This window comes from Anolis sagrei, chromosome 1 (assembly GCF_037176765.1).
Source record: "Anolis sagrei isolate rAnoSag1 chromosome 1, rAnoSag1.mat, whole genome shotgun sequence".
Taxonomy (NCBI): Eukaryota; Metazoa; Chordata; class Lepidosauria; order Squamata; family Dactyloidae; genus Anolis; species Anolis sagrei.
Genome location: NC_090021.1, coordinates 7,879,584 through 7,902,936, shown reverse-complemented (window position 1 = coordinate 7,902,936; position 23,353 = coordinate 7,879,584). Strand labels below are relative to the sequence as shown.

General features: G+C 44.5%; 1 protein-coding gene across 3 annotated transcripts in view; it reads right to left on the bottom strand.

Moving 5' to 3' along the window:
• Nucleotides 1-23,353, bottom strand: part of EXTL3 (exostosin like glycosyltransferase 3) — a 287,801-nt gene that overhangs the window by 70,855 nt on the left and 193,593 nt on the right. For all 3 annotated transcript variants that reach the window (XM_060754687.2, XM_060754686.2, XM_060754688.2), the window contains exon 4: nt 13,072-15,625. In XM_060754687.2, coding sequence (XP_060610670.1) covers nt 13,072-15,219 — 2,148 coding nt within the window. In that variant the 5' untranslated portion in view covers nt 15,220-15,625. The remainder of the gene's footprint in view (nt 1-13,071; nt 15,626-23,353) is intronic.

Genomic DNA, 23,353 nt, shown 5'->3' with positions numbered 1-23,353 from the left:
TGACTGCAAAACAGATAACAGAAAGAAAATAAAGTTGGAGCTCTTGGTACAGCCGTACCAGCACACTGACAGATGGCCATCCAGCCTCTGTTTAAAAGCTTCCAAAGAAGGAGCCTCCACCACACTCCGGGGCAGAGAGTTCCACTGCTGAACGACTCTCACAGTCAGGAAGTTCTTCATGTTCAGATGGAATCTCCTTTGAAGCCATTGTTCCGTGTCCTAGTCTCCAGAGAAGCAGAAAACTCTTCCCTATGACTTCGTCTCACATATTTATACGTGGCCTTCATCATATCTCCTCTCAGCCTTCTCTTCTTCAGGCTAAACATGCCGAGCTCTTTAAGCCGCTCCTCATAGGGCTTGTTCTCCAGACCCTTGATCATTTGAGTCGCCCTCCTCTGGACACATTCCAGCTTGTCAATATCTCTCTTCAATTGTGGTGCCCAGAATTGGATACAATATTCCAGATGTTGTCTAACCAAGGCGGAATAGAGGGGTAGCATGACTTCCCTAGATCTAGACACTATGCTCCTATTGATAGAAGATCTGATAATTAAGTCACTAAGAACTAAAAGTGGTTTCTGGAGCCACCAGCATTGCCAAACCTAGCCTACATGCAAACCGAATCCCTCATTGAAAAGTAGACCTGGGAATCTATGAAATACCGTCATCAAGACAGAGGATGGCCATCCATTATTTTCACAATGTACTTATTTAAATTCTCTTTTATCATCTGAAAATCTCCTCCTACCCATCTTCTAGGACAGCATCTCTTAACCTGGGGTTGGGACCCTGGGAGGGGGGTCGCGAGGGGGAGTGTCAGAGGGGTTGCCAAAGACCATCAGTATTTTCTGTTGGTCATGGAGGTTCTGTGCGGGATGTTTGGCCCAATTCTCTAGTTGGTGAGATTCAGAATGCTCTTTGATTGTAGGTGAACTATAAATCCCAGCAACTACAACTCCCAAATGTCAAGGCCTATTTCCCCAAACTCCACCAGTGTTCACATTTGGGCATATTGAGTATTCGTGCCAAGATTGGTCTAGATCCATCATTGCTTGAGTCTACAGTACTCTCTGGATGTAAGTGAACTATAACTCCAAAACTCAGGATCAATGCCCACCAAACCCTTCCAATATTTTCTACTGGTCATGGGAGTTCTGTGTGCCAAGTTTGGTTCAAGTCCATTGTTGGTGAAGTTCAGAATGCTCTTTGATTGTTGGTGAACTATAAATTCCAGCAACTACACTCCCAAATGTCAAGGTCTATTTGCCCAAACTCAACCAGTGTTCACATTTCGGCATATTGAGGATTTGTGCCAAGTTTGGTCCAGATGCATCACTGTTTGAGTCTACAGTGCTCTTTGGATGTAGGCGAACTACAACTCCAAAACTCAGGATCAATGCCCACCAAGCCCAGTATTTTCTGCTGGTCATGGGAGTTCTGTGTCCCAAGTTTAGTTCAAGTCCATCGTTGCTGGAGTTCAGAATCTTCTTTGATTGTTGGTGAACTATAAATCCTAGCAATTGCAACTCCCAAATTTCAAGGTCTCTTTCCAGCAATTTCCAGCAACTCCAACTTCCAAATGTCAAGGTCTGTTTCCCAAACTCCACCGGTGTTCACATTTGGGCATATTGAGTATTTGTGCCAAGTTTGGTCCAGATCCATCATTGCCTGAGTCCACAATGCCCTCTGGATGCAGGTGAACTACAACTCCAAAACTTAAGGTCAATGCCCACCAAACCCAGTATTTTCTGCGGGTCATGGGAATTCTGTGTGCCAAGTTTGGTTTAATTCCATACTTGGTGGAGTTCAGAATGCTCTTTGATTGTAGGTGAACTATAAATCCCAGCAACTACAACTTCCAAATGACAAAATCAACCCCCTCCCAACCCCACCAGTATTCAAATTTGGGCATATCGGGTATTTGTGCCCAATTTGTTCCAGTGAATGAAAATACGTCCTGCAGATCAGATGTAGCAAAATTACAGTTGTGAAGTAGCAACGAAAATAATTTTATGGTTGGGGGTCACCACAACATGTGGGACTGTACTAAGGGGTTGCAGCATTAGGTAGGTTGAGAAACACTGTCATAGGAGCAGAGAAAAGTTGTTATTATTATTATTATTATTATTATTATTATTATTTTAATTAAATAGCCATTATAGAATCATAGAATCAAAGAGTTGGAAGAGACCTCATGAGCCATCCAGTCCAACCGCATTCTGCCAATAAGCAGGAATATTGCATTCAAATCACCCCCGACAAATGGCCATCCAGCCTCTGTTTAAAAGCTTCCAAAGGAGGAGCCTCCACCACACTCCGGAGCAGAGAGTTCCACTGCTGAACGGCTCTCACAGTCAGGAAGTTCTTCCTCATGTTCAGATGGAATCTCCTTTCTTGTAGTTTGAAGCCATTGTTCTGCATCCTAGTCTCCAGGGAAGCAGAAAACAAGCTTGCTCCCTCCTCCCTGTGGCTTCCTCTCACATATTTATACATGGCTATCATATCCCCTCTCAGCCTTCTCTTCTTCAGGCTAAACATGCCCAGCTCCTTAAACCGCTCCTCATAGGGCTTGTTCTCCAGACCTTTTATCATTTTAGTCGCTCTCCTCTGGACACATTCCAGCTTGTCAATATCTCTCTTGAATTGTGGTGCCCAAAATTGGACACACTATTCCAGGTGTGGTCTAACCAAAGCAGAATAGAGGGGTAGCATGACTTCCCTAGATCTAGACACTATGCTCCTATTGATGCAGACCAAAATCCCATTGGCTTTTTTTGCCACCACATCACATTGTTGGCTCATGTTTAAGTTGTTGTCCACGAGGACTCCATGATCTTTTTCACACGTACTGCTCTCGAGCCTGGCATTGTCCCCCATTTTGTATCTTTGCATTTAGTTTTTCCTGCCAAAGTGGAGTATCTTGCATTTGTCACTGTTGAACTTCATTTTGTTAATTTTGGCCCATCTCTCTAATCTGTCAGGATCGTTTTTTTATTATTATTATATTGCAGCTGTTTGGCATCCTTCCCTTTTGGGGCCGTGCCATCCCGCCCATTTACAAAACAATTACTTTGTCCTCCGTGCAGAAGCATTCTGAGTGTGGGCAACGCTGCCTCTTCCTCCTTTCTTTTTTTAGAATATATTTTAAAGAGAATTTCGACCATGTTCCATCTCACACACCAGAAGTCCAATCTGCCATTTGGTCCAAATTAAAATCAGACCAAAGCAGGGGGAAAACAAGATCCCTGATGCCACTGGATTGCAAGGAATAGGAACCGCACCCTTTCTGAGGTTGGATTGGAGTGGAGTACGAGGTTAACCCTTCTATCCTCGTCCCAGAGGGCCAATTCACACATGGAAGCTCCACATGCCCTTTCCCAGGTTCCAATGCTCAATTGCTAACTGTGAAATAGGTAAATCAGGGCAATGAATGAGGCATGTTACATGGATGTGAAGAGACGTTTGCTCTTAAGTGGTCAACCAGCCATGCTGGCTTACTCATCATCAAGGGACAATCCCTCATGGTTAGTTTGACTGTCTTCCAGAGACAAAGTCTTGGCACCGAGTCTGTAAATGACTGTGGAGACCTATTCTGGATCTACATGGTTTTTCATTCTTAAGTTGAGAAGAAAATAACTACTTTGGGAGACGGTGATCAAAAATTTGGACAGTATGGAGCATAGTATAGAAGCATAGTGTAGGAGCATAGTGTCTAGATCTAGGGAAGTTATGCTCCCCATGCTCTATTCCGCTTTGGTTAGACCACACCTGGAATATTGCGTCCAATTCTGGGCACCACAATTCAAGAGAGATATTGACAAGCTGGAATGTGTCCAGAGGAGGGCGACTAAAATGATCAAGGGTATGGAGAACAAGCCCTATGAGGAGCGGCTAAATGAGCTGGGCATGTTTAGCCTGAAGAAGAGAAGGCTGAGAGGAGATATGATAGCCATGTATAAATATGTGAGAGGAAGCCACAGGGAGGAGGGAGCAAGCTTGTTTACTGCTTCCATGGAGATTAGGACAAGGAACAGTGGCTTCAAACTACAAGAGAGGAGATTCCATCTGAACATGAGGAAGAACTTCCTGACTGTGAGAGCCGTTCAGCAGTGGAACTCTCTGCCCCGGAGTGTGGTGGAGGCTCCTTCTTTGGAAGCTTTTAAACAGAGGCTGGATGGCCATCTGTCAGGGGTGATTTGAATGCAATATTCCTGCTTCTTGGCAGAATGGGGTTGGACTGGACGGCCCAGGAGGTCTCTACCAACTCTTTGATTCTATGAATCTATGGCCAGTGAAGTCAATGGTGGAGGATGATGGCTTCAATGCTGGTGGTCTTTGCTTCTTCTACTTTCTTTACTTAGGTGATCCCTCGTCTCTCAAGGATGGTGGTCCTCCAAGTTGGTCCATAGGTGGCCATGGAGCCCTATTCTTGATCTGCATCTTCTCCCGCAGTGAGGACATTGGTTTCCAGCGGACGGCGGTCCTGGTCAGGGTTAGCTTGACGCGCCTTCCTCTTGGCACGTTTCTCCCTTTCTCACTCCATTCCTGCCTCTTTGAATTCTGCAGCTAACCTCCAGTTGGAGCACTAAAGGGCCAGGGCTTCCCAGTGTCTATGCAACAGTTTTTGAGGTTGGTTTTAAGCCCATCTTCAAATTTCTTTTCCTGTCCACCAACATTCCTTTTTTTGTTCTTGAGTTTGGAGTAGAGTAACTGCTTTGGGAGACTGTGATCAGACATTTGGACAATGTAGCCAGTCCAGCGGAGTTGATGGTGGAGGAGCATCGCTTCAATCCTGGTGGTCTTTGCTTCTTCCAGCATGCTGACATTTGTCCGCCTGTCTTTCCAAGAGATTTGCAGGATTTTTTGGAGGCAACACTGATGGAATCATTCCTGGAGTTGTGTGACGTGGTCCGCCTATCTTCTTCCCAAGAGATTTGCAGGATTTATCAGAGGCAACACTGATGTTATTGTTTCAAAAGTTGGGAGTGACATTTGTAGATGGTCCATGTTTCGCAGGAGAACAACTGAGTTGGAAGGACAATAGCTTTATAAACAAACATCTTGGTATCTCTAACGATGTCCCAGTCCTCAAACACTGTGCTTCATTCAGCTTACTCATGCAGGTTGTCAACTGAAGGTAGAAACATCAAGGGATGAAAACGCATTGTGTGTGCTGGAGATGATTCGCCTTGGCCGAGGAGAGCATTCCACAGGTGGAAGGTCACCACCGAGAAGGCCCTGTCCCTTGTCCCCGCCAAACGTGCTTGCGAAGATGGTGGGACTGAGAGCAGGGCCTCTCTGGACGATCTTAGATTCTGAGGCGGGACGTAGCGGGAGCTACGTTCAGACAGGTAAGCTGGGCCAGAACCATATAGGGCTTTATAGGTCAAGATCAGCACTTTGAATTGTGCTCAGAAGTGGATCAGCAGCCAGTAAAGCTGACATAACAGAGGGGTGGTATGTTCCCTGTATGTTACTCCAGTTAGTAATCTGGCTGCTGTCCATTTGGACTAGTTGGAGTTTCCGAACAGTCTTCAAAGGCAACTCCACGTAGAGTGCGTTGCAGTAATCTAATCTATATAGCCTGGATTTTGTTTGTTTTAGTCTTTAATATTTTTTCTTTAAAAATCTCTAATATTTTACCTTGCTTTCAAATCCCAAGACGACAAAAAGGCCATTAACAAATACTCAAACAAATTAGGCAAATACATAAACAATTTCTGCTTTCTTGGACCTCCTCTGTTTGTGTATGAAGTCGCCTGTTTACTTATGGTGAGTCCATGAATACCCTCTTTCACTCAGACTCAGCCCCCCCCCCCCCGAAACAAAATCCTGGCTACGGGCCTGTCTTTGAGGGACATCATCTCTACTCAATGCTATGCATTCCTGGGATTCCTGGGATTCCTGGAACACCTCAGCAAGCAAGAGTCCAAAAGTGGCAGGCTCAAACCCAGAACCTCAATCTGTGGGTGATACCAGATGAGAGACTCCCTCCTGGGCACACAGAAGACTGGGCGACTTGGAAGGTGCTGAACAGACTGTGCTCTGGCACCACGAGATGCAGAGCCAATCTTAAGAAACGGGGCTCCAAAGTGGAATCCACGACATGCGAGTGCGGAGAAGAGCAAACCACAGACCACCTGCTGCAATGCACCCTGAGCCCTGCCACATGCACAATGGAGGACCGTCTTGCGGCAACACCAGAGGCACTCCAAGTGGCCAGATACTGGTCAAAGGACATTTAATTCACTACCAAGTTTGCAAAATTTGTGTTTTTTTATCTGTTTGTTTGTTTTGTTCTGTTAGAAATGTAATACAATGGTATGGTTGCTGATGACACGATAAATAAAATTCCTGGGATTTGTAGTTTGCTGATGTTGTAGTTCAGCCAGCTTGAGGATGATGAGGGGTTTGGGTTGCAGGGTCTGATGCTTCCGGAGTTGCTCAGACAGATGTGTTGGGACTCAGCCTGTGTGTGAAACTGAGCCTGAATCTCTGAATGTATTGCCTCATGCTGATGCCAATGTTGATGCTAATGTTGATGGGCCTAGTTTGGATAGTGAGGCTGAAGTGATCAATGAGGACGAGGTTCAAGATGGGGACACTTTGGGAAGTAAAAATCCTACAGGCTTTGATTTAGAGGCTTCAAGGGAAAAGCCAAGTTCTCATGAGAAAGTTTCTGTCACACCGAGAAGAAAATTTACTCCCTTTTCGTCCTGGTCCAAGCTTGCAAGATAACTTGACACCTGGTCAGGTCAATGATAACAGCCACAGCTTGGAGATAAGCCAGAACCACAGGGAGTCTCAATGTTTACATAGGTCTGAAAGAATCTGACAACTGAAACCAAAGATTAGAGTTAGCTGAATCAGTTTTTGGAATTTAAGAGTGCCCGTGAGGGGGATTTCCTCAGACCAAGCATCATTTAGTATCAAGTACAAACCGCCTGGGTTTTCCAGTTTCCAGTGGTCTGGTCTCTAAGAGAATTTCTGGCTTCAAGTGAGAATTAGCTGGGACTAATCTGTTCATGGATTTCTATTGAGAGTTGTTTGGAGATTACTGTTTTGGATTTTCTGCAAGCTTTCTGGACATTGCTGTTTGCTGTTTCATTTTGGCTTTTTTACCTTTGGACTTCCATCTATTTTATATTCATCATTCAATAAAAAGGATTGTATTTTTCCTAAATCAAGGTTTCGGCGGTGACCAGGGGAGCATTTGCACAGCTAAAGCTTGTGCGCCAGCTGCACCCGTACCTTGGGAAGTCTGACTTGGCCACAGTAGTCCACGCTCTGGTTACATCCTGCCTAGACTACTGCAACGCTCTCTACGTGGGGTTGCCCTTGAAGACGGCCCGGAAGCTTCAATTAGTCCAACGTGCGGCAGCCATGATTCTAACAGGAGCGGAACGCAGGGAGCATACGACCCCCCCCCCCGTTGCGCCAGCTCCACTGGCTGCTGATCTGCTACCGGGCTCAATTCAAGGTGCTGGCGTTGGCCTATAAAGCCTTAAACGGTTCTGGCCCAAGCTACCTATCTAACCGCATCTCTGCCTATGAACCCACCAGAACTTTGAGATCTTCCAGGGAGGCCCTGTTCTCGATCCCACCTGCTTCTCAAGCACGGTTGGCGGGGACGAGAGATAGGGCCTTCTCGGTGGTGGCTCCTCGGCTGTGGAACGCCCTTCCCACTGACATTAGGCTAGCACCATCTCTAATGGTATTCCGCAAAAAAGTGAAGACCTGGCTGTTCAAGCAGGCGTTCGAATAACTAGTGCAGTGATTGGTAATAAACATAAGAATGGAACAATGGATGATGAATCTGGATTATGTTTTTGATAATGAGACAATTGTGATCGGTTATTGTAGTAAGTGTTTATTGTTTGGGTAATATGTTAAGTTGTTAATTGTTGTTATATTCTGCATTGAATTATTGCTGTTTTTATTGGTTGTGAACTGCTGTGAGTCACCTTCGGGCTGAGAACAGCGGTATATAAGTAAAGTAAATAAATAAAATAAATAAATAAGGTGTGGTGTATTAATGACTACAGGGCCCTGTTTCCTGCTCTGGAGTGCAACAAGATGGGATGTTGGAACAGGATGGTGATTCCCCGGTTGGGAGAACAGAGGGGGATTTGGTTGATTCTCTGTGTGAAAATGGAACTGTTTTAGAAGCTGACAGGCAGAGAAGGGAGGAGGTCATGAGTTCACCCGAGGAAGGAGGATTGGACAGAGAATCAAGGCTGCTCCTGCGGGGAAAGAATTCCAGGTGCAAGCCGAGCCATGGTAAGGCTGAGAAAGACTCCTCAAGGCTAATGGAATGCTTTTATGCATTGCTATCTTTAATTGGGGAAAGAATACCTCTCAGGTCTCAGATCAATCAGCGTAACAAATAGAGAAAGAAGCTCATTCCATGTTCTTGGTCCTATCTTAGATTCAAGCCAAATTTTCTAGTCAAGTTTTGCTATCAGTCTTGGGGATTTTACCATGGACTCAAGCTCATGTTTTGTTCTTTGTCTCTTGGATTAATCAAGTTCATGTTTCTTCCATGCATCTTGGATTAATGTTCATGCATTAATCTTTGCATTGGTGATTTATCTCTGGCTTTTGGGACTCTTTCTTTACATATTTGGATGTTTTTACACTGAAGGCAACTATAAGGCAGATGTGGCCCTCCATGAGTGGGAATTTCATCCTGCCTTTCCTTTATTCAGACCCTAAAACTCAAGTCACCATTTGGCACTGGACTCTCCTCTAATTCTCAATGGTTGCTTCCTGCATATTGCTTACTGTAGGCTTTGTTGGCAGCACGTATTTCAGAATGCACAACACACACCATCTCATTACACCGTAATTTGTTGGAGTTCATTAGCCGTCTGCTTTAGGTGCTTTGATCAGTAATCACTTTGTCACGGTGGCATTATCGCCGTTCTGCACCTGGTGGTCTTATGATGCTTGAAATTGTTTTGGTGTTAATAGAAATAGCAATTTTTAAATGGTGCCGGTTCTTCCCCACCCCCTTCCGCCCTTAATTGGAGAGAAAGCTTGCTTCTCCAAACCCTGGTGCTGCGTGCTAAGCAGCTTACAATAAAGTAATACCAAGCTGAAGAAAGAAAAATGGACACCCGTTTTGCAGCCTGCGTTGCAAAAAAGAGAGAGAAGGGAACAATATCACATCTGCAGGATCGGGGTTTAAAGTGCAGGAGCGGTCAAACCCCACACATTTTTCCAACCCATATTTTCAAAATCATGCCAGCATCTGATCTCTGTTTCTGATAAGACTTACAAGCTGTGTAGATGGAGGGAACGCTATGGATGTAGTATATCTGGATTTCAGGAAGGCCTTCCATCGACAAGGTCTCCCATGACCTTCTGGCAAGGAAACTATTTATTTACAACATTTCTACCCCACCTTTCTCACCTCGGAGGGGACTCAAGGCAACTTTACATACACAGGCAATGATTCGATGCCTTAAAATACAATGTACACTTAAATAAATATTAAAATAGAATTAAAAATGTACATTAAAAATTACTAAAATTTTTAAAAACAATACATTCAGAGTTAAACACGTAATCCACAAGCATAATCTGGGCGGTTCCAATGGTCATTGCACATTGTTCCAAGTCTATGCCTGCTCAAGACAATGCCTGACACGAGAGCAGTACGTGTGAAAAAGATCTTGGAGTCCTTGTGGACAACAAGTTAAACATGAGCCAACAATGTGATGTGGCAGCAAAAAAAGCCAATGAGATTTTGGCCTGCATCAATAGGAGCCTAGTGTCTAGATCCAGGGAAGACATGCTACCCCTCTATTCTGCTTTGGTTAGACCACACCTGGAATATTGTGTCCAATTCTGGGCACCACAATTCAAGAGAGATATTGACAAGCTGGAATGTGTCCAGAGGAGGGCGACTAAAATGATCAAGGGTCTGGAGAACAAGCCCTATGAGGAGCGGCTTAAGGAGCTGGGCATGTTTAGCCTGAAGAAGAGAAGGATGAGAGGAGATATGATAGCCATGTATAAATATGTGAGAGGAAGCCACAGGGAGGAGGGAGCAAGCTTGTTTTCTGCTTCCCTGGAGACCAGGAAGTGGAACAATGTCTTCAAACTACAAGAGAGGAGGTTCCATCTGAACATGAGGAAGAACTTCCTGACTGTGAGAGCCGTTCAGCAGTGGAACTCTCTGCTCCAGAGTGTGGTGGAGGCTCCTTCTTTGGAGGTTTTTAAACATAGGCTAGATGGCCATCTGTCAGGGGTGATTTGAATGCAATATTCCTGCTTCTTGGCAGAATGGGGTTGAACTGGATGGCCATGAGGTCTCTTCCAACTCTTTGATTCTATGATTTTAATCCAACAATTCATGGACAGAGTTAGGATTCTGCAGAAAATAAATGTCTTCTGAAGAGTTGAATGACCAAAAAAGTTTGGAAAACCTGTTTGAAGCAACCAATCACTCAATCCTGCAGGGATGTAAAGCCGCAATCTCCTATTTCTCCTCAACGTAGCCTTGAAAGGTTAAGCTGACATCTTTAGGAAGATGTTAATCAAAAATTAATCCAGGAAGCACGGAAAGCTTTTGTTTATCTTTTGGGTTCTTTTTTTTTAAATGCAGTCGCTGTATCTTGTTTCACTGTGTATTTTAATGTATTGTTTGTCTGCTGTGTCTCAAATAGCTCTTTGCCAATAAATAAGGCAGGCTAAAACTTGCAAATAAATAGAAACGGGTTTTCAACAACATCCTCTCCAATTATAGCAAATTCCAGGGCTGCAGAAAGAAATGGAATAATCTGGTACAATGTTTGTACATTTGTGAAAAGATCCTGTTGTCTGATAAAATGCAAAGAAGAGTGTATATATATTTAAGTGGGCATTATTTCAAGGATGCTGTTGGTGTTTCAAGGGAGGATAAGAACAAACCCAAGAGTCAGCAGGACTAATGTGAAACTCGTTTTGCAGCAGCATGAACCACTAACTCATTTTGCTCCTCCTGGGGTTGGAAGTGGGGAAAGAAGGAACAATTTTATTCATTTCTCAGTGAGTTACCAGTCAGAAATGGTATGATCAAATATATTAAGAAGCTCACTTCATCTAGCATCGGGCTTCTAGCTGACAAAATAGCAACAGGTACCTCCATCACATGTAAACACTGCTTTTACTTTCAAAATACCACTTCGTTTCTCAAAGTGTGCCGTCACACCCAGACCCTATAACATTAAAACTAAGATGTGGTTCTCTCTTTATCTGGGTGAACCGCTGGGGTTCTTTCTTTGAAGCAATAACTCAATACTTTCAGCAACTGATGCCAGTCAAGGTATGAACATCAACAAAATGTTCTTGTGGGTTTTTTCGGGCTATAGGGCCATGTTCTAGAGGCATTTCTCCTGACGTTTCGCCTGCATCTATGGCAAGCTTCCTCAGAGGTAGTGAGGTCTGTTGGAATTAGGACAATGGGTCTATATATCTGTGGAGTGGCTGGGGTGGGGCAAAGAGCTCTTCCCTGCTGGAGCTAGGTGTGAATGTTTCAACTGACCACCTTCATTAGCATTTGAAGGCCTGGCTGAGCCTGGGAAAATCTTTTGTTGAGAGGTGTTAAGATGTGCCTGGTTGTTTCCTCTCTGCTGTTTTGCTGTTGTAATTTCAGAATTTTTTAATACTGGTAGCCAGATTTTGTTCATTTTCATGGTCTCTTCCTTTCTGTTGAAATTGTCCACATGCTTGTGGATTTCAATGGCTTCTCTGTGTAGTCTGACATGGTGGTTGTTGGTGTGGTCCAGCATTTCTGTGTTCTCCAATAATATGCTGTGTCCAGGCTGGTTCATCAGGTGCTCTGCTATGGATGACTTCTCTGGTTGAAATAGTCTGCAGTGCCTTTCATGTTCCTTGATTCGTGTTTGGGCAAAATGTTTATTTCCAAAGTCCTTGGCAGACTTGGCACAGCTTGATTAAGTTACAACATAAACAGTCAATTTGAGAAACCATAGAGACGTTCTTTCTTTCCCTTTTCTTCAATTACTGAGGTAACCTGTCTCCAAATGGTAGAAAAAATCCTGAGATTTTTCACCCTAACCCTGAGCTGCTATGGTTAGAAAGAACAAGTCTTCCCCTATCTAAGCTCAAGGTCGGTTTTGGAGATGAAGTAATGCTCAATAGTACTCAATAACTATTTCTCTCTATTTCTCAATAACTCAATTACTATCTCAATATCTCAATTGCTATTCTATCTATCTATCTCAATATCTTAATATCTCTCTCTCTATAGCTCAATAGCTCAATTCCTATTCTATCTATCTATAACTCAATAGTACTCACAATGGGTTTTTCAGAGCTCCCTGCCTGACCAACAACACATCTGAGCCACAATGTGACATCTCCTAGACCTAATCCTAACCCCATTTCATGAAAAACATGTCCCAAATCTGAATAATGCCTCTAGATTTTGATCAACGAGGCTATAAAATCTCCTTTTTGAACTTCCTACCCAGACTTTGGACTCCAGCTCATCCCTAAGTGTGAATCAAGCACCAATGTCATCTGTCAGCTTTGTTGATCATCTCAACTGCTTTACTCCAAACCTTCCAAAGACTCTTAGCAGGGCTCAGCAAGGGTTCAAAGTTTACAATGGCAGAGATCTTCAGACTAAGTGGGCAGAGTGGTGGTAGGAATGATGGACCGTCACCTCTCCAGACACCATTCCCTGGTTTAGCTTTGGAGGATTTGATCGTTCACAGATTTGATTATAATGTTCTCAACAATTGCTAGATCCTCCAGGGTACTGATCACATAGTTGTCTTGGAAAAACTAGAAATCCCTAGAGGTGTTCTCTCAAGTTAATTTGTTTTTGACTTTATAGTTTTCCCACTTTAGCAGGGGTTCTGTGCCCCTAACTCTTACAAAAGTGGAGGGTCTGTTCTATGGCCTTCATAGGCTCACCACTGAATATACACTTGAGGGATCCAACCTGGAGCAAACTTTATTATACAGTTAAAAATTCAACACAGTTTTGTAGGAAATGAAAAATGGTCTTACTGCCTCCCCCCCCCCCCCCCCAATAAGTATCTGAGTTGCACTTACCACAATTGGAACGCCAATGTCCGGCCACAGGAGATCTTCTGATGGAAGCTTGGGTGAATTCCAGACCACTACCACTTTGTTTAAGTAAGGGAGCCCATTCAGCCTCTCCAAGGAGTTCATTAATACTTCCTCCCGCTCGTATGTCAACATGACAACCGTAAACTGTTCCCTGGGGACGTTGCCACCCAACGCAGCTTGGAACTCCTTCCCGGAGCCACCAGCTCCCCCTCCAATGGGTCGAAACCCAGTCCCAGACCCTAAGAACTTCGCTTCTGATGGCAGGACAGGGTCAAAGGGTGTGTGGGGAAAGAGGTGGAAAGGGCCAGGAGCTGCGTTCCAGTTTCTGTAAATATCCATTGCGGTGAGGGTAAAATTGCGCAGGTATTTGGGAGAGGAATATGGCGGCTCCGTTTCCACGGGCCCCAGGTCCAAATCCCCATTGTCAGCCATGTTGGGATCCGTGCCAGCGGCTTTGCCGGATCGGTGAGGGATCTCTACCGCCGTTTCCTCTCGAATGGGGACAGCTGGGATTTGGATTCGAGTCCTTATGATGGCCAAGACGGTGCTGAAGACGCTGTCTGAGGTGGAGAAGTAGGTCTCCCACAAGAAGCGGCCCTGCCTCCTCATGGCCAAGAGGTCATTGTCAGAAATGCTCCTCAGGAGGAAATGCACTTCCGTGATACGTGGCTTTGGTATGATTAAGGCTGCCTCGTTCCACCGGATCACATTGTGATAGGGCAGGTGGACTTGCTCCCCAAGGATCACTGGGATGGCTCCGACTTCCAGAGCCTCAAACAGTCTCATTGCACACCCGGAGGAGATGACAAGGTGGGTGTCGCCTGGGGTGATTATCAGTGCAAAAGTAGATAGTTTCAGTAGCTCGTGTCTGTCTTCCCTTTCTCCACAAAGAGCCCACTCAGTGGGCAGGCTTGGCTTAGGCTGGTTCTTACACGTGAATTCCACCAAGACAAAGTCCAGCTTGCTGTCTTGGACAGCCTTCAGGGTGGCAATGATCCTGTCGTCGTAATCCGCCGGCGCATTGCCTTCCATTTCCTCCTCAAACGAACGTACTTCTTGCAAGCTGGATCGGAGAGACTCTACCTTCTCTCCTTGGAAACTGAATAAGTATTTCCGTTTGACTGGCACCTGGGGAGGGATCTCAAGGAAGTTGGGTTCAGACATGGCATGGACGAGAGGAGACACCACGATGTCGAAGCCCGGACGATACTGCACATCATAGAAGGTGGACTGGGCAATCATGGCCCTCCCTGTGCTGATGTTATAGAGGAAGTTCTGAGTTTCTGACTTCCTGGACAAGTTGATGATGAGATGGTTGTGTCCATCTGTCCTCCAGTAGGGAAGGGTGTGCAACTGTTGCTCAATTTCAGTAGGTTTTGGCGTTACAGGCTCCTGCATTTCCCCCACTAGGATTACGTATATACAGGCAATGTTTGCATTTTCAGTAACATACACATTAGTTCTGACAGTGGATTCAAAGGCTTGCTTAATTAAAGGGTCTAACGAGTTCCCAAAACTGAATTGGTCGCTGTTGTAGACATACACAGGGAAGCCAGAGGTTAGCGGGCAGCGTGAGTAGTCGAAGCAGTTGTGTAGCCGGCAGTTCCTGTTGGATTTTGGCAAGGGGAAGTTCGACTCATCTTTGTCTGGCAGGAGGCGGATGGGCAGGGAGAGCTTGGGCTGGTTCTGGGCCATCAGCTCCTTGTAAGAATGCTCTGTTTGGCTGATGACATTCTTCAGCTGCAAGAGATCTTGCTTGGCGTTCTCAATGCTCTTCTTGCAAGCTTCAATCTTGAGGTTCAGTTTAGCAATCTCGCTGTTCAGCTCTTGGCGCTTGGCTTCCAACTGGAGGAGCTCCTCGCTCACAGACTCTCGGATGCGGCACAGGTCTTGGACGTGCTTCACCTCGCACAGCTCATTTCCCGTGCGGGGGCCAAAGATGCGCTTCCCGGCATCGTCCGCGTCATCTATGGTGGTTAAGTAGTAATGGGCGATGAGGGGGAAGAAGACCAAGATGATGAAGAGCGTGAAGCTAAGCCAAGTGAGCCGAATGCGACTGGACCACCGTAACATCCAGGGCTGACCTCCATTCCCTACGCCCCCATTCCGCAACATGGTATAGCCAGTCATGAGTCCAAGAGTGGGTGCCGCACCCCGATCACGTTGGATCAGTAGCCATAACCAGGACTGTTCTTCTCCGCAAGCTTCTGGAAGGAGATGCTATTGTGCCAGTTTGACAAAGGGCCAATAGAATGGAAATTTCATCTTCTCCTTGGGAGGATGGAGGCAAGCTTTGATCCAATCGGACCCTGTGATACAAGTCTTCTCCCCAAGTTTCAGTTAACTGGGGGTTGTCAGGAGAGCAACAGCAGGGCAATAAATCGTCTCCTCTGGACCAGAGAAATGGAGAAGCAGCAAGCCGGCTATTACCTTCTCTCTCCACATCGTATTACCATTGGATGTATAAGGCAAGCGTGAAGAGGCTCACAATCTCAGCATTCCTCGTTGCGATTGTGCTGTCAGTATTCCAACATTCCTAAAGAAATATATACAACAATTATTAGACAATGGAAGCAATGCCTACTTTCATTAAGCTCAGAAAACAACGACAACTTTTTCATTAGCTAAGCATTAAAAAGGAGCACACTGTCCTACCTATTAGCTAGCTCAAATCCCTGTTTATAAAGCCAGACTAACATTTCAAGAGTGGACAGGTGGTACAATGGGCCCTTGGTATCCACTGGTGTTTGGTTTTGGGGTTTCTTGTGGATACCAAAATCCATGGATGCTCAAGTCCCATTACAGGTAGCCCCCAAGTTATGAAATGATCACTGGATTTTGAAAAATGTGGCTGGTTGTGGAAACAAGGATTGGAAATACTGCTTCGGTGGAGATTGTCAGAAATATTAAAAATTGACTAGGTATTTTTAATTACAAAAATGTGAATCAAGCACTAAAAGAGTTAAATGGATGCAATGACTCAGTAAAAGCTGCAATTCAATAAAAGCAGGTGTGCCTGTAGCTTTGAAGGACTCAATGTTAGTTGCCTTTCAGTATGAAGAGGCTTCAGTCTGAGAGAGGCCTCAGTATGAGAAGGCCTCAGTGGGAGAAGGCCTCAGTGGGAGAAAGGCCTTAGTGTGAGAAGGCCTCAGTGGGAGAAGGCCTCAGTGTGAGTGTCATATGTTCCATTGTTGATGGTGGTTGTTGGTGGTAGACCTGGCAGTTGGTGATAGAAGGGTTAATGTAAGTCTTGGTTCTAAAGGGCTGAGTAGTTTGTAAATAACAGTTTACAGGTAAAAGCAATTAAGGGTGGAGGCATGCAGGGGATAGTTTGCAGCTGGGTGTTACTGAATTTAAGGAGCTAACCTTGGGACTGATCTTTGGGAAAAAAGTACTGTCATATTTTGGTGGTGGATGCTGTTGGTTTTTCCCCCAGGTCTGTTGGATTTTGGTATCCTGACCTGTCTCCATATCATGAGGAGACAGCAAGGCCCAGAGAAGACAATTATGCTGGGGAAAGTGGAAGGTAAAAGGAAGAGGGGCCGACCAAGGGCAAGATGGATGGATGGCATCCTTGAAGTGACTGGACTGACCTTGAAGGAGCTGGGGGTGGTGACGGCCGACAGGGAGCTCTGGTGTGGGCTGGTCCATGAGGTCATGAAGAGTCGGAGACGACTGAACGAATGAACAACAACAACAACGACCTGTCTCCTGTAATCTTGGAACCCTGGAACTTTGGACTGGCTTTTAACTATGGCATAGACTCTTGATCCCTGGACTTTGTTTATTGAACTCTCGGCATTTGACCCTTTTGACTACGAAGTTATTTTTGCTACCAGTTTTTGTTTATTCTGTAGCTGCGTGCTATCTTTGTGTTTTATATTTTGGACTATAAAAACAGCCAGCAAGTAAGTGCTGTTTTAATTAAACTGTTTGTTAAAACTGGGAGTTTGACTCATCTTTACCTAAATAAGGCAGAGCCCTAGCAACGTGACAGTGAGGTAGGCTTCAGTGCTATTAGGTCTCAGTGTGAGTAGGCCTGGTGTGAGAAGCTTCGGTGAGAGAACCCCAAGTTGAAAGCCATAGTGTGTGAAGGCTGCTGTGTGTAAAAAGCTACTGTGTGAAGCTCCTGTGTAACTTCAGTGTGAGAAGAGGCTCTGTGAGAGTGAAGCTGTTTTTCTGCTTGAGAAAGAAGCCCAGCATGGAAGCAAAGAAGGAAGTATACAAAACTTCCTTCTTTGTGTTATGGAATCCTTGTTCTTGTAAACAGTGCAATCATACTATTTTGCTATAAAGAAAAGCCTCCTATGGAAGAGAGAACATTGATCTGTGTGTTTTTGTTCTTTTATCACTTTTGGCTACTGGTGCTGGGTCCCGCTGCTACTAATAAGTTACTCTGCTGTACATTCATGCAGAGGGTCTTTTGTTAATAAGCTCACTCGCCCAACAGAGATCTCTTTTCCCCATAATAACTCTTCCAAGAGTGAATTTCCTTTCCGAAGGGTAGACTTCTCCGACTTACTATTGTCTCACCCCGTTCTTAATTATAAGTAGTTTGTAAGTCGGATGTTTGTAACTCGGGGACTGCCTGTATATACAATGATAAAATGATGACCCTTATATAAAATGGCCAACAACTCAAATTAGTGTTAGAGAGAGCCTGAAGATCTATGAGGATAAAGTAAGTTATGCCTACACATCAGCATAACGGCAAAATCAATATTTATTTGTGTGACCCCCCCCCCCTCCAAATATATCCAAGCTGTGTTCGGTTGGCTATGTGATCATAGAATTTGTGGCTAAGGCAAGCTGACTATACATTCTGAATGTGGTACAAGATTCTTATATCCTTAACTATCATCCAGCTTTAAAAAGCCCCCCAAATACAACATTTAGTTACACTCATGATTCTACCATTTTCCCAAATTTATTTCTTTTAAAAGTATAGACTGTAGATGTTGTAGGTTTTTCCGGGCTATATGGCCATATTCTAGAGGCATTTTCTCCTGACGTTTTGCCTGCATCTATGGCAAGCATCCTCAGAGGTAGTGAGGTCTGTTGGAACTAGGAAAATGGGTTTATATATCTGTGGAATGACCAAGGTGGGACAAAGAACTCTTGTCTGCTGGAGCTAGGTGTGAATGTTTCAACTGACCATCTTGAATCAAGGAACATGAAAGGCACTGCAGACTCCTTCAACCAGAGAGGTCAGCCATAGAAGAGCACCTGATGAACCAACCTGGACCCAGCATATTATTTGAGAACACAGAAATGCTGGACCACTCTCACAACCACCATGTCAGGCTACACAGAGAAGCCATTGAAATGGACAGTTTCAACAGAAAGGAAGAAACCATAAAAATGAACAAAATCTGGCTGCCAGTATTAAAAAACTCTAAAATTACAACAGCAAAACAACAGAGAGTAAACAATCAGGCACATCAAATCACCTCTCAAAAAAAGATTCCCCCAGGCACTTCCAAGCCATTAAATGCTAATCAAGGTGGTCAGTTGAAACATTCACACCTAGCTCCAGCAGACAAAAGTCCTTTGTCTCACCCTGGTCATTCCACAGATATATAAACCCATTTTCCTACTTCCAAACAGACCTCACTACCTCTGAGGATGCTTGCCATAGATGCAGGCGAAACGTCTGGAGAAAATGCCTCTAGAAGATGGCCATATAGCCCGGAAAAAACTACAACAACCCAGTGATTCCGGCCATGAAAGCCTTCGACAATTTATAGACTGTAGACTTTCACATCAGATTTGGAATATACTATCTCCCCAAAGGAGCCCCCGGTGGCACAGTGGGTTAAAGCACTGAGCTGCTGAGCTTGTTGATCGAAAGGTCGCAGGTTCGATTCCGGGGAGCGGCGTAAGCTTCCGCTGTCAGCCCTAGCTTCTGCCAACCTAGCAGTTCGAAAACATGCAAATGTGAGTAGATCAATAGGTACGGCTCCAGCGGGAAGGTAACGGTGCTCCATGCAATCATGCTGGCCACATGACCTTGGAGGTGTCTACGGACAACGCTGGCTCTTCGGCTTAGAAATGGAGATGAGCACCACACTCCAGAGTCAGACATGACTGGACTTAATGTCAGGGGACAACCTTTACCTATCTCCCCAAACCTTGATTTCACACAACTTTAGTCATCTTTGGCAACAGATCAGGTCACCAAATTATTAAAGAGAAAAACATTAAAAACCTTTCAGCATTTAAACTGGAATTTAAATAGACCCCTTTTAATCTCTGTGTGCCTCAGTTCCCCCATCTCTAGAAACAACAGTAAAGTTGACACTGATTTCTGCCAGACTCGTAGAAAAAGATAAAAGAAGTGAAGAGGAAAAGAAATAGATTTATTCTCTAACTTTAAACGGGAAAAGGGAAGAAAGAAGGGGAAAAAAACATCAGAGCAATCCAGATTTAAGCGGTGGAAAAGCCACAAGATATAATAAGCTTACGAAATTCATCACAAGCTGTGAAAAATGCGAACGATTCTTTAAAAGAATCACAAACACAGGGAGAAGGGAATACCTTCCTGGGTATGGCAAGAGAATGCCAAGTTTAAAAATTAAAGACACATTTGTTGTGGTTATTGTGAGCCATCAAGGCATTTCTGACTTGACGCTGTTGTATTCCAGGACAGGAAACACCTCTGCACTTAACCACCAGAATACAGTCCAATGTGAATTAGCGAAACAGTCTATTGAAGTATTGTCGAAGGCTTTCATGGCCAGAATCACTGGGTTGTTATAGGTTTTTTTCTAGCTGTATGGCCATGATCTAGAGGCATTCTCTCCTGACGTTTCGCCTGCATCTATGGCAAGCATCCTCAGAGATAGTGAGGTCTGTTGGAACTAGGAAAAAGGGTTTATATATCTGTGGAATGACCAGGGTGGGACAAAGGACTCTTGTCTGCTGGAGCTAGGTGTGAATGTTTCAACTGACCACCTTGATTAGCATACAATGGCTTGACTGTGCCAGGGGCAATCTTTTGTTGAGAGGTAATTAGATGCCCTTGTTTGTTTCCTCTCTATTGTTGTGCTGTTGCAATTTTAGAGTTTTTTAATACTGGTAGCCAGATTTTGTTCATTTTCATGGTTTCCTCTTTTCTGTTGAAATTGTCCACATGCTTGTATGGAGGGATTCGAAGAAGTCATCACAGTCAATCTTTTCCTGCTCCAGTTTTATTAGAAAACTTCAAGCACAACAACAGAGAGGAAACAAACAAGGACATCTAATCACCTCTCAACAAAAGATTGCTCCAGGCACTGCCAGGCAATCCAATGCTAATCAAGGTGGTCAGTTGAAACATTCACACCTAGCTCCAGCAGACAAGAGTCCTTTGTCCTACCCTGGTCATTCCACAGATATATAAACCCTTTTTTCTAGTTCCAACAGATCTCACTACCTCTGAGGATGCTTGCCATAGATGCAGGCGAAACGTCAGGAGAAAATGCCTCTAGACCATGGCCATACAGCCCGAAAAAACCTACAACAACCCAGTTTATTGAAAAATATATAAAAAGCAGTTCAGCAAAAATAGTAAAAAAAAATTCGAAGTCCAAATGTATGAAATTGTGCATAAGATTCAAGGTACAAGAGTTGCATGAGAAACCAGAAATGCAAAAGAATCAGGATACATAAGGCAGCATAAAATTCAATGCACAGAAATCAGGAACAATCCTTTAAACTTGGAATCATGGAACATGAACAACTGGAAGAATGAAACTAGAATTCCCATAGCAGGCTTGACTAGGACTTGGCAAGAGATGTTGCTTCAAACTCCAACATTGACCAGACTGTGAAAAATTCCTTTGGTCTCTCTAATATATCCATGAAATCATTCTCTAACAAGCGCTGTGACCTTCGCTGAGTCTGTGAAGCAGCTCGGAGTTTGCAAAAACTAAATCTCCTATCTATCAGCTCAATAACTTCTCCACCTGGCAGTTCATCCTCTGAACCCGCTTCCCTAGAGAAAGACTTCTCTGGGCAGCTCTCTGGAATGTGACCTTTGCATTCACTAACTACGCTCAATTTCAGGACTCAAAATCTCATGCTGGTTTGCAGGCTCAACAGGACCAGAAATCCCATGATCCACTTCCTCATTGACATTAAGCACAATCAATGGCTGAATTTATTGTTGAAGGCTTTCATGGCTGGAATCACTGGGTTGTTGTACATTTGTTGTAGGATTTTTCAGGCTATATGCCCATGTTCTAGAGGCATTCTCTCCTGACGTTTTGCCTGCATCTATGGCAAGCATCCTCAGAGGTTGTGAGGTCACAACCTCTGCCCTCACAACCTCTGAGGATGCTTGCCAGAGATGCAGGCGAAACGTCAGGAGAGAACGCCTTTAGAACATGGCCATATAGCCCAAAAAAACCTACAACTCAGTGATTCCAGCCATGAAAGCCTTCAACAATATGTTGTAGGTTTTTCGGGCTATATGGCCATGTTCTAGAAGCATTCTCTCCTGACGTTTCACCTGCATCTATGGCAAGCATCCTAAGAAATTGTGAGGTCTGAGGATGCTTGTCATAGATGCAAGTGAAACATCAGGAGAGAATGCTTCTAGAACATAGCCATTTAGCCCGAAAAACCTATAACAACCCAATGGCTGAATTACAACAGTAGCAATCCTAAAGTGATCTCTATCATGAAGTTTTCTTGGTAGAAGTTGTACAGAGAGGGATACAACAATGCCTTCCCGTAAGTATCAGAGATGTGCGCACTCTTCTTTCCTGAATTCCCACCAGTATGGGCTGCCTGTGTGGTTATGAGAGGGGAAAACATCTCCTTGCCTGTTGGAAGAGCATCTACACATATGTGTCTGCATTGGTATTCCACGGGTGGAAGCTGTCAGTCGAACTCTGTTAAACCTTCAAATTAACATGCCATTATGATGGTGCCCCGGAGTCCCGCTGCCATCACAATGCCTTATGGAACAGATGGTTTTATCGGATGCAAAATGTGTTCACTGACTAATTAATGGAGGTAAAAGAAAGCTTCCAGAGGCTTAAAAACCTACCAGAGAAGGAAAGGAACTCCCATTCCAGGAAACTATCCGTTGGGTTGCTGTGAGTTTTTCGGGCTGTATGGCCATGTTACAGATGCATTCTCTCCTGATGTTTCTGGAATGCTTCTGGAACATGGCCATACAGCCTGGGAAACTCACAGCAACCCAGTGATTCCAGCCATGAAAGCCTTTGACAACACAATCTGCCAGTTGTCTCTTTCAGCTCAGGGTCATGGGATGACCTTTCCTATCAGCTTTATTAGAGATTGGTTCCCAATGGTGTATAGTGATTTGAGCATAGGATTACTACTGAAAATTCAATTTAGCAACGGAAACCCAACCTTGAACAAGTCACACATTCTCAGCCCCAGAAAATCCATGATAGGATACCCTAGGGCTGCCATAAGTCACACAAACAAGTGTTGGTGTTGTTGTTCATTCGTTCAGTTGTCTCCGACTCTTCGTGACCGCACGGACCAGCCCATGCCAGAGCTCCCTGTCGGCCGTCACCACCCCCAGCTCCTTCAAGGTCAGTCCAGTCACTTCAAGGATGCCATCCATCCATCTTGCCCTTGGTTGGCCCCTCTTCCTTTCACCTTCCACTTTCCCCAGCATCATTCCCTTCTCCAGGCTTTGCTGTCTCCTCATGATGTGGCCAAAGGACTTCAACTTTGTCTCTAGTATCCTTCCCTCCAATGAGCAGTCGGGCTTTATTTCCTGGAGGATGGACTGGTTGGATCTTCTCGAGAAGATCCAAGTGTTGGTAGTCACCCTCAAATATTTTTTCACAGCCCTGCTTCTTCTGTTTTCTGCATCCAACCCAAACACCTCCTCCAGATGTTCCTCGTCACCTTGACTTCCTACGCAATCCATTCCTTCTCTTCTTCCCTCCTAGTGTGTTCCTCTCCAACCAGATTATACGTTCTGCTTTTATCTTTTAATTGCTACCCAGCTCACAACTAGCAATTCTGGTTGCGGGAAATAAGAAAGAAATAATGAGGCTGTCACCTGATTGAAGAAATGCTCAGTTAATTACAGTGAGATTTGGATCAATCAATTAAAACTGCCACGAGTTAAAAGGAGAGACAGAGAGAGAAGAAGAGGAAGTTAAACTAAAAGCGACACAGGAAATATATAGGTCCTTTGGCTGGGAGCACTCTACCAGGGATCACTTTGACCAGGGACCACTTGACCAGGGATCATTTTGACCAGGGACCACTTGACCAGGGACCACTTTGACCA